We start from the raw sequence: 11,473 nt of genomic DNA on the forward strand, positions 1-11,473 counted from the left end.
AATACTGGAAAACAAGTGTGTCAATAATCAACATATGGTTTAGTGATAAAATTCCTAACATAAGTGGACTTTTTAGTAATATTTAAAATTAAATTGATCTGTATTTTAGTAGAGATCATTTTACAACAAACAAGTTTAAAACACCTTTGTTTACATTTATTGTCCTCTTTATTGCACATTTATGAAAATGAATAATATGGCTTATGTGGTAAGATATTGTTTATCTAATTGACTTTTCTGCTCACTGTCCTTTTCTATTCCCAAACAGGAATTGTTCAGGAATATTGGTGTATGATTTAATAAAAGCATTCCCCTTTTTCACCTAAAGTAAGCATTTTAAATGCAAATAGTTTCCTTTCAGATGACAACCTCACAGAAAACATTTCTTTGAAACAAAACAAAGCAGAATATTATAGCGAACATAACACTGCAAACAAAACTTATCCCATAGTTCAATATCAGCTGATTACATCATAAAGATACATACAGACTCTGCTGTGCATCAAGACAATTTAACAAAACAATATTCAGTAAGATTTTTCAATCATGATGTAAAATTCTGCAGAAATGTCCATGAAAACACATCAAGCATCCTCGCAAAATTAAAACGTACCGCTCCAGTGGTTGTAGCAGAAACAAAGTGGTGAAAAAAACTAAGTCTACATTCATGCTGTAGAGGCACACAGAGAGGCTGAGATCATTTGAACTTTGTCTTTGTCTGAATCTAAGGCACCTTGATTGATTTCCTGATGCGTTAGGGTTATAAAAATCCAAAACTCAGTTATGGCATCAACTGAAAACAGAGGAAATAGAATCATTACAAGAACAAAATTTAAGTATCAAAATCAATGAAGGCTTCCAGGAACAGCATGGTTATAAATGTATAAAAAAAACAACAACCCCAAAACAAATAATTTCCCCAGCGCATAAATGTACAAAATAAACCATTTCTCTACAACAGAGGCATATGGTGTGACCTCCACTGTGCTTTTATTTGAATTCCTGGAGCCTTGTGGTCCTCACATGAGGACTTCTGGTCAACTGAGAAAGCGAGAGATGAGAAGAGAGGAAGAGGTGGAAGGTCCAAGTGTTGTAGAGGCAGCCATCTTTACTTCACCTGGGTATAGGGGAAGGGGAGGAGCGCCTCGCTCTTTTTTACCAGAACCTGGAAATTACAGAATCAATTAACAGAATGTGTTTTTTAAGATGGAACATATGCACAGAATATGTTCCTCCACCATATGGTGCTGTGACACAAATATGAAGACATTCATTTCTTTGTAAAGGTTTCAGAGATTGAAAAAAATGAGACCATAATTCACTTTTTCCACATTTAATGTGACATAAGCGCTGCATGACTCATATTAAAAGGAAATATCTAGTTTAGAATGAAAATTTTTTAAAATCCTGGATGAATAAATGTACAAACCCTTTCAACAGTTGTTGTTTTTTAGTTCACACCTTCCATCGGTTGTAGAGGGATTGAGAAAAGTGAAAGCAATTTGGAATGACCATAAAGTGGCAATTTGTAAAATCAGTGAGAAGGTAGCACTTGTTGAGAGAAACGTTGAGCAGAAATCACCAAACCTCTGCACCAAAGACTGTTTTCAAAAACAAGTAAAAAGCATTTTTCATGTTTCTGCTGGTATGAAGCCAAAAAGTGTTCCTGTTAAAAACTTAAATATTATTTTGTACCTAGCATTTCTCAAAAATGTATGTGAAAACACAAAATATTTTGGACAATGAAAACAGTTTGGAGTTTGTTTCCAGTCATATTTGTTTGGAAGTACCTCTTATGTGAACATAATCTCTATTTAGTTAGCTATGGTGTACCTCAAGCTGAATGTTGAGAACCTCTTGTTTTCACTCTCTATGTTGCCCCTGGAATACATTTTTGCACACTTTAACTTCTTTTCACTGCCTTGCAGATAATTAGCAGATTTATCTGCCCTTTAAACAGGGAAAAACTTGGGCTGTTAGCTCACTGTCTTGAAGATGTTTAATAGTGGATGTCTAGAATATTTTTTTTCCCCAAATGAAAATTGTCATCATTAAGATAAAGTGCATTGGGTCCTTTATCGTCTTATTGCAAAATAAATGTTTGGAACAGTCTGCTAAATTTGACATTGACAACATGTGAGCTAGTCTTCACATACTGCATGAAAAACATAAACAAAAAATATGTTTTCACATTGTGTTACTCACCTTTGCTCTCTGTCTTAGAGATCTTACTGGGGTAGGTTTTCTGCGAGGGCACATAGGGGTCAGGTGGAGGAAGGTCCGAAATGGGATGAAAGGTGAACCTGCACTCAAAGTCATCTGTTGAATGAAAGAAACCAGAGAAATTATCGCCATTAGACTGGATGATCGATCCAACATGACGCAAAACAAATGGAGCTGAACCAGTTTTTTAAAGGTGCTATGAATGGGATCTAGAACCCTCCGCTGTTTTAGGCAGAAACTTTTGTCCCCCCACTGCCTTCCAGAATGAAGCCACCTTTGTGATTGATTGAAGACAAAAAATTTAATTGGAGGTCGGGGTTTCCTGCCTTAAATGAAGCATGTGGTAAAAACAAAAATGATGGCAACACAATCAGTCTGAAAAATGCTCCACTGGACTTTTTCTAAATCAGGCTTTCATAATGTGTATGGTGTCAAATACAAAATACAAAAGTATTCATGCCCTAAGGCAGGGGTGTAAAACTCCAGTCCTCAAGGGCCGGTGTCCTGCAACTTTTAGATGTGCCTCTGCTGCACCACGTGAATAGAATAACTGGGTCAAGACCCCTATGAAGAAAGGCAACTTTGGCTCTCGTGTTCCCTCACCCGGATGCGGGTCACCGGGGCCCCACTCTGGAGCCAGGCCTGGAGGTGGGGCACGTTGGCGAGCGCCTGGTGGCCGGGCTTTTACCTATGGAGCTATCAGAGCTCCATAGGTAAAAGAGCTCTTTGAGCTCTTTGAGATGGGCTGTCAGGGTCTGGTCCGCATTGCCGGCAATAAGTCAGGCTCGTTCCCGGTGAGGGTTGGACTCCGCCAGGGCTGCCCTTTGTCACCGATTCTGTTCATTACTTTTATGGACAGAATTTCTAGGCGCAGCCAGGGTGTTGAGGGGATCTGTTTTGGTGGCCTTAGGATTGCATCTTTGCTTTTTGCAGATGATGTGGTCCAATTGGCGTTATCAGGACGTGATCTGCAGCTCTCGCTGGAGCAGTTTGCAGCCGAGCGTGAAGCGGCCGGGATGAGGATCAGTGCATCCAAGTCCGAGGCCGTGGTCTTTAGTCAGATAGGGTAGAGTGCCTTCTCTGGGTCGAGGGAGATGTCCTGCCTCAAGTGGAGGAGTTCAAGTATCTCGGGATCTTGTTCACGAATGAGGGAAGAAGGGAACGGGAGATCGACAGGCGGATTGGTGGAGCGTCTGCCGTGAAGCGGGCGCTGTACCGGTCCGTCGTGATGAAGAGAGAGCTGAGTCAAAAAGCAAAGCTCACGATTTGCGTTCCTACCCTCATCTATGGTCATGGTCATGACCGAAAGAGATCTAGGATGCAAGCGACCAAAATGGGTTTTCTCCATAGGGTGGCTGGGCTCTCCCTTAGAGATAGGGTGAGAATCTCAGTCATCCTGGAGGGACTCAGAGTAGAGCCACTGCTCCTCCACATCGAGAGGAGCCAGTTGAGGCTCAGGCATCTGGTCAGGATGCCTCCTGGACGCCTCCCTGGTGAGGTGTTTCGGACACGTCCCACCGGGAGGAGGCCCCGGAGAAGACCCAGGACACGCTGGAGGGACTACGTCTCTCGGCTGGCTTGGGAACGCCTCGGGATTCCCCTGGAGGAGCTGGAAGAAGTGGCTGGGCCTCCCTTCTTAAGCTGCTACCCCCGCGACCCGACCCCGGATAAGCGGCAGAAGATAGATAGATGGATGGATGGATGGGTCATTAGCAAGGCTCTCAAGAACTTTTCTACATAAAAAGGAGGTAAATAAACAATTTCATTCCAGTGTTGTGGCACATCCAAAAACTGTAGGATTTTGGCCCTTGAGGTTTGGAGTTTGACATCTGTGCGCTAAGGGTTCTGTCCATATTTTCTTACTTCTCAACAACTAACCCTCTTCTGTCTTCCCATGACTTTAAAGAAAATGTCAACTCAAAATAGCTTGTAATTGTGAAATGAAAGTATGCATGCTTCTTAAAGTTTTTTGGTAAATACTCAAGAAAAGGGAATTGCGCATTGGATTTGTGACATAATATGAACAGATTCTTGTGGTATCAGGTGTATTACACTGGAGTTATGAACTTTACTCTTCAATTTATATTGCTCATTTTCATTTTTCAGTCTTTCTCTAAACTAAAGTTAGCACATTGACAGGTTTATAGACCTTGCATTTGGTTGTGGTGAGAGTTTTGGAAGCCATTCCCCATCGGTGGTGGAGGTGGTAGTCCCCCAACGGGCCTGTCTGGCGGCAGGGGGGGCCTACTGCCAGGGCCGCCACGAGGAGGCTCTGGGCCTGGCCGACCGATGGGCGGGGCTGCTTGGGTTGCTCTTAGGCTGCCTACGCCCATGCTGCGACCTGAAGGAGGTGGTGGAGGAAGAGGACCTTTGGAGGAAGAATGAATTTTATTCATTAAACAAACAACAATTTTCTATATTTCTTATCTATTGTTTGAAAAGAAGTGACAACTGGTGGGTTACCTGTGCGTGGTGATGACTGGTTTCTTCCAACAGATGGTGGTCTCTCATTTGGAGGAGGAGGAAGGGGTCCTGATCGACCAGAAGGGGGTGCTGGAGTGTGGCTGGAAGTGATTAAAAAAACATCCATTTTGATCATTTTTTTCTTCACGGAGCAGTATTACGCGTTTCCAGGCATGCAGTGACATTTTATAGCTCAATGAAGTAACTATGTTACCTTCATTTGTTATAAAAATGCTGAGTATATTAAATATCACTTTTTTTTTCTTTGAGGATTTTGTTGGCTCTTGTGGCCTGTATTTTTTGAAGGTATGTTGACAGGAAGAGGGGAACGGAGAGATGGGAAGATATGTGGCAGATGTCACCGGGGCCGGGAGTCGAACCCGCAACGGCCACGTCGAGGACTAGGGCCTCCATATGTGGGTTGTGCTAAACCCCTACGCCACCACAGCACATCCAGATTAAATATGACTTCAAAGAAATTTGAAATTGGGTCTCTGTCTCTTTAAAAACTTCTGCTTTTTCTGAAGCGCCGACTTAAGAAAATCATCCCAACATTGCTCCTCTTTTAAACCTTTAACAATTTTACCAGCATTACTTTGAGAAGTAGCTCAGCAGTTCCAGGAGGTATCTGTTTATTGTAGCTGGCTAGTCTGAAGGAGCTCAGTAGGGGAGGGGCTGTGTCTTGAAGGCGGGGCAAGGTCCACTCAGGACCTTGCAGATAAATGGTTGCAAAAATGATAGCATGATGCAAAGCTAAAAAAAAAAAAAAAGAAAGAAAAAAAAAGATTTTACATGATGCTGCCCCTTAACACAAAAGTCTTTTGAATTTCTGGGATTATGACTTACACATCCAATTTTACAAGAAGTCTAAAGACTTGCTGTAAAAATTGAAAGAAGGCTTTGATATCTTTTTCAACTGTTTTAGAAATTTCTTTCTGCAAGTAGTTCTGACTAGACTATTTGGCCTATATGACAAAAAGTTGGAAACGACTATGCTACAATAGATGATGATGGCTGTCTCAAGGAAGGATCTCAAGTAGCAGTCTGTATTACAGTGAATCCGAAGAAGCCTCTGACTGAAAACACTTTGTTCTCCCAAGACAAAGTGGGAGAATGAACATCCTCTTCACTCGTGAAGAGAATGTTCAGGGTTGTCAATCACTTTTTTTTTGATCCTATGAAGAATCTTTCTGTGCAGAATCATCTCCAGAGGTTCCACAGTCGTGCCAGAACAGAACCGGAACAGAACCAGCCTTCTTTATCAGGCTGTTGAGCCTTTTTAGGTCCCAGGGTTTGATGTTGCCATCCCAACATCTCTCTCCTCTGGGCTCCTGCTCTCCATCCACAATCCTTCCTTTTCAATCCTCTCTGATTTCTGGCTTCAGCTGTGGTATTATTTCAGCTTTTCCGATGTTGATGAGCTGCTCTTTGGTATAAACCACCTTGTTGCTGGGGTTACATATAATAACAAAGCAGCAAAGGTATGACAAACATTGACCAAAATAAGCTGCGTCAGTCTGGCAACCTGTCCAGGGTGAACCCCGCCTCTCGCCCAGAGCGCAGCTGGACATAGGCACCAGCAACTCCTGACCCCAATAGGGAAAAGGGTGATCAGAGAATGGATGGATGGATGACCAAAATAAGTCCAACGACATAATATTCAAAGAAGAAAGAAGAGTTGTTCCAAAAAAAGCCGTTTTCCTCCAAAAGACAGGAATGAATGTTGGAAAAAGAGAAAAACAATCTCAATGAGAGTACCGAGCTGCTCCAACGTGCCGCCAACCTCAGCAGCGCAATTCTAGAATTGTTGATTTTTTTTATTTTAAAGGATGTTTGGAGCAAAAGTTGAACAATAAATTTGATTTCTTGATCCAAATCTTACCTGTTGAGTGAGCTGTTCCTCTGAGGCAGGCGGGGTGTGTTTTGGTCTTCTCCTCCTCCTTGGCCAGGCGGGATTGGAGGCGGGCCCGGTCGTCCTGGAGGCAGAGGGGGCACCCCGCTGCCAGCCAGGGAGCGACCCGTTGATGAAGGCGAGGCAGAAGGTTTGGAGTTGATGGACGGGGGAAGCGGGGGCATGTCGCGGGGCATTGACGGTCGGTGACCTCCACCAGGAGCCGGCGGTGGCGGCGGTCGGTCGTCAGGAAGCGGAGGCCTCCCTCCTGGAGCTGGAGGTAATGGAGGTCGGGTGCTGTTTGAAGGCAGAGGAGGGGGCGCGGAGAAGCTTGACCGCGGCCCACCGGAGGATCCCCCTGGTGGGGGAGGGGGAGGAAGAGACCCATGCCTCCCTGGTGGAACACTGGGCGGCATTGGGGAGCTGGCGTGACTGGGCCTGGGTCCTCCGGGAAGCAACGGCGGAGAGGGCCCCCCACGAGACTGGAGGCTCTGCGGTGGCCTGGGGGTGTTGGGTACTGGGGGAGGTGGTCCACCTGGAGTGTCCTGTCTGGATGGCAAATTAGAACGGCCCTTTGGGAGATCAGGGGCGCCGCCACGAGGCACAGCAGGGATGGCTGGCAGCTTCGGCGGTCCGGATGGACTGCCGCCGCCGCCGAAAGGACTGGGTCCACCAGAACGGGAACCCGGAGGAAGAACAGGCCCACGGCTGGGTCCTGAGTCTTGGAATGAAAATCAGAAACTGTCTTAAACCTAATGAGGATCTTTTTCTGTCATAGTTTTTGCTCTTCACAACTTTTCTTACCATTGTCTCTGTTTGCTGCAGACCTCAGTTTTGGCATCCCTCCTGCAAAGAGGCCTCCTAAACCAGCAGGAGACCCACCACCACCACCACCACCACCACCACCACCACCTCCACCTCCTCCTCCAGCACTGCCTCCACTTCCTCCTTTGGGTTCTGAGAAGAAAGAAAAACTGTCTCAATGCGTGATAGTAGTGTTGTCTGTTTCTATAACGTTCAAACTGGACATATGGGGTAAAATAAGTGCACTGAAAGCCAACATAGGGAAGGAGTTGGTCGTTTGTGCCATGGTATTGGTGATACCTTTGGGCTTTTTCAAATAAAAAGAAAGACATACTATTTTGTTTATCATAAAAGGTTGTACAGGGTTTCCTTCAGAAAACATCGCTGTGCCCAGTGGTGGGGGTGTTGGGTCAGTTCCCAGAGTTTTTGTGTTGAAAAGTGTTAAAAAGTTGCAAAAATTTACAATTATTTGGAAATAAGAGTTTGAGGTCAACAGACGGCAAAGAAGGAGATGTGGTGCGCAGCCCCTCATGCCCAGTTCAATGCAATCAATCAATCAAGTTATATTTGTACAGCACATTTCAGCAGCAAGGCATTTCAAAGTGCCTTACATCATAAATAAAAAAAAAACACAAAGTAGAATAAACAATACATTGTTCCATCATTACATTTTTAATTGATTACGTTTCAAATACAACTCTAAACAAGTGCGTTTTTAGTGGAGATTTAAAGGAAGTTTCAGCTGATTTACAGTTTTCTGGAAGTTTGTTCCAAATTTTTGGTGCATAGATGCTGAAAGCTGCTTCTCCTCTTTTGGTTCTGGTTCTGAGGACGCAGAGCAGACCAGAACCAGAACCTGAGAGTCTGGAAGGTTGATACAACAACAGCAGATCTTTGATGTATTGTGGTGCTAAACCGTTCAGTGATTTATAAACTAACAACAGTATTTTAAAATCTATTCTTTGAGCTACAGGGAGCCAGTGGAGGGACTTTAAAACTGCTGTTATGTCTCTATCTTCCTGGTTTTAGTGAGAACAGGAGCAGCAGCTTCTGGATCAGCTGCAGCTGGAGGATTGATTTGTTGGACAGGCCTGTGAAGACGCTGTTACAATAATCAATGCGACTAAAGATAAACGCATGGATGAGTTTCTCTAGATCTGGCTGAAGAACATCTAATCCTGGAGATGTTCTTCAGGTGATAGAAGGCCGACTTTGTAATTGTCTTTAAGTAGCTCTGAAGGTTCAAGTCCGAGTCCATCACTACTCCCAGGTTTAGGGCCTAATTGCTAGTTTTTAGTTGTAATATCTGAAGCTGTGCATTGACTCTAGATCTATAGCTCTAGATCATTCCTCTTTAGGTCCAAAAATAATGACTTCAGTTTTGTTTTTGTTCAGCTGGAAAAAGTTTTGGCACATCCACACATTTATCTGTTTTAAACACTTATTCAGTGATTGGATGGGGTCAAAGGTCATCTGGTGACATTGTAATCAAGCGATAATGGAAATGAGCTGGTTTTCTTTGGGATACAGGTATACATGTTGGTGCCAATGAGATGCGCCGACTTACTGTCGAAAACAGGCCCACTGCGGTCATTTGTGACGGCTTTCTTTAGTCTGGCGCCTTTGCAAATGTCAGACAGAAGAGCGCCACGTCCCTGCTGCTCTGTTCGGCTCAGAGTCGGTTTCTCTGTGTTGGCCTGAAACACAAACAACTCAAAATATTCAAAGGAAGAAATGACCAAAGCTGCAGAAAATATTATTTAGAAAATTCTAATTAAAATTAAATTCATATCAGCATTGTTAAAATAATGGCAGTGGACAGATGCACAAAATCAGTAAAGGGCAAGTATCATGAGTTTTTCCACCACATAGTGACATTTTATAGCATAATCCAGAAGTCAAATTTGACTTTGTGATTTAATGGCCTGTGATGAACTGGTAACCTTTCCAGGTGACCCTGTCCGTGTGGGAAGACGATGGAAGACGATGATCATTGTCATCGTCTTCCATATAACCATATAGCCATGTCAAACGTTATATCATTAAAAATATATATTTTCTAATTGATTTTAGTCAATATTCCAATATTTTAAGAAATTGAACTTTGGATCAGCTATAATAATTCCAATTAGTAGAAACCCACAGAATATGTCAGTGTGTATATAAACTAAATCAAATATTAATTCTTGAGTTAAATTATTATTATTATTAATAAATGGAACCAGAAAGAAAAAAAAATCAACATGTGTCCCATTTTTACAGTTTTCTGATCCAATCCTTGATATCGTCATATTCCTAAAATAATGCGCTTGCACATAAAAAAAACCCTCAGCTTCAACATTGGAGCTTTAATTTTTTTGTTAGAGAATATATATTTTTAGGGTACAGCTGTTAAGTCCCAATCCATACATTGATTCTGCCATAAACTGGGTTTGTCCACTAGATGTCTCTGCTGAGCATGACATCTGAGGGGAACAGAGACTCACTAGAGCCAGAGTGGGAGGAGGTGGCGGCCCTGGAGGAGGCGGGGAGGCGGAGCTGGCATCTTCTGCTCTTAGCTGGTCCCTATCTGCGTTGGATTCCTCAACCTGTCACAGAACACACACATAGTCACCAAACGTTGCATTCAAATCACAACCAAGTCCAATTTTAAGGCGCTCAAAGTAATGTAGAGTTAAATCCGTCTGACTAAAGGGTAGAGTATAATCTGAGACACCTACTTCCAAGGTGCAGAAAAAAGTGAAAACGTCTGATAGAACAGAGAAAATCTCCTCAGCAGAATATCAGTCAGCATTTAAATATAAACTAACTTCATCACAATATGTGGAAGTTTCCATTTTTTACTTCTCATTTTGCCCTCATGTTTAATGGTAATGGTGAATGTTTTTTCCTCTTTTAATCCACCAAATCAACAAAAAACACTGAAGGGGTTCTTCATGAACTTAACATGTCCATTAAAATTCTAAAAATTTGGAGAATTAGTTTTGGATTCATCTAGAAATTTTAATCAACCTGGTGAAAAACCCCCCAAAACATGTTCAGAACATTGAAAAGTAAAGTGTGAATGAAGTGTGAGTGAGAACTCGCATCAGAGTTTTAAAACCGTATTAATCATACGGTTCTTCAGGTTACAATAATTTAAATGAAATGCCTGAGAAAACAATGATGTGAGCAGACTATATTACTAAGAGGAGAAGTCTTTTGTTTGTTGAACACTGAAGAGCTGTTGGTTGAAAAACGGCTGCAACAGTCTGTCACCAACATGAAACAACTGAAGCCGTTTCAAATATTTCCACTCAACACTGATGGGCATATGTTGTTACGACAGAGTACTAGGGACAGGCTGAGAAAAAAAATGTCATTATGAGAATAAGGTCTGCTTATACTGCAATGAAGATGGAACAACATGAGAATAAACTCATAATATTGCAAAAATAAAGTCAGAATACAAGACAAAGTTTTAAATACACATGGATTTGTATGACAAAAAAGTCCTAATATTACAAAAGTTTGTGAAAGTACAAGAAAAAGCTAACACAATGAAATATTCTGTTGAAGAGAGCAGGAACTTGAAGGATAAGTTCCCTAAAACCTGCTTCTCTCCATTTAGCCTGTAAATATTCTCAGTCTAGTTTCTGACAAACTGCTAAAGACTTGGGCTTAAGATGAGCCAATTATGTCAATTTAACAATAAATGCATCATATTCCTAACAAAACCACAATGTTAAAGTTTGAACCCCTCTGTCTTTTGTCACACTAAAAGGCTCAACATCTTTTAATTTTAATATCAGTAAGATAACCATAATTGTTTAAAATGAGTTTTTAAATGATGATTTCACCTGCGATGGTCTGGCGTCCTGTCCAGGGTGTACCAACACCAGGACTCCTCCTGACCTCAATGGGATAAGGACGTAATAAAATGGATGGATGGATGATGATGATTTCATTAAATGAAGTAAAAGACGCATTTAAACCAACTTGACTGTGTGAAACAGTAAAGTTCTCTAAAGCTACTGACTGGTTGTGTCACCGTTGCTGCAACAAGTCAAGCTAGGTGATAGCTGGAAACTAGTGTCATATTTTGCCCACTCT

The 11,473-nt window shown here is 42.3% G+C and overlaps 1 protein-coding gene across 1 annotated transcript; it reads right to left on the reverse strand.

Annotated features, from left to right (window-relative positions):
- Positions 1 to 149: 149 nt before the first annotated feature.
- On the reverse strand, positions 150 to 9,963 carry wipf1b (WAS/WASL interacting protein family, member 1b). Its single transcript, XM_055023437.1, has 8 exons — positions 9,868 to 9,963; positions 8,949 to 9,078; positions 7,382 to 7,534; positions 6,569 to 7,298; positions 4,687 to 4,787; positions 4,373 to 4,591; positions 2,206 to 2,319; positions 150 to 1,165 (listed from the first exon to the last, which is right to left on the reverse strand). Exons 3-8 carry the CDS (start codon positions 7,416 to 7,418, stop codon positions 1,038 to 1,040), a joined length of 1,329 nt encoding a protein of 442 aa, XP_054879412.1. The 5' UTR covers positions 7,419 to 7,534; positions 8,949 to 9,078; positions 9,868 to 9,963; the 3' UTR covers positions 150 to 1,037.
- Between the last annotated feature and the right edge of the window lie 1,510 nt (positions 9,964 to 11,473).

This window comes from Poeciliopsis prolifica, unplaced genomic scaffold (assembly GCF_027474105.1).
Source record: "Poeciliopsis prolifica strain line A6 unplaced genomic scaffold, Auburn_PproV2 SCAFFOLD100, whole genome shotgun sequence".
Classification (NCBI taxonomy): domain Eukaryota; kingdom Metazoa; phylum Chordata; class Actinopteri; order Cyprinodontiformes; family Poeciliidae; genus Poeciliopsis; species Poeciliopsis prolifica.

Coding starts and splice junctions, on each gene's coding strand:
- wipf1b (XM_055023437.1), bottom strand. CDS start 7,418: ATGCCAAAACTGAGGTCTGCAGCAAACAGAGACAATG. Junction 4,788..6,568: donor AGGAACAGCTCACTCAACAG/GTAAGATTTGGA, acceptor AATCACTTCCAG/CCACACTCCAGCACCCCCTT. Junction 4,592..4,686: donor CCAGTCATCACCACGCACAG/GTAACCCACCAG, acceptor CTTCCTCCAAAG/GTCCTCTTCCTCCACCACCT.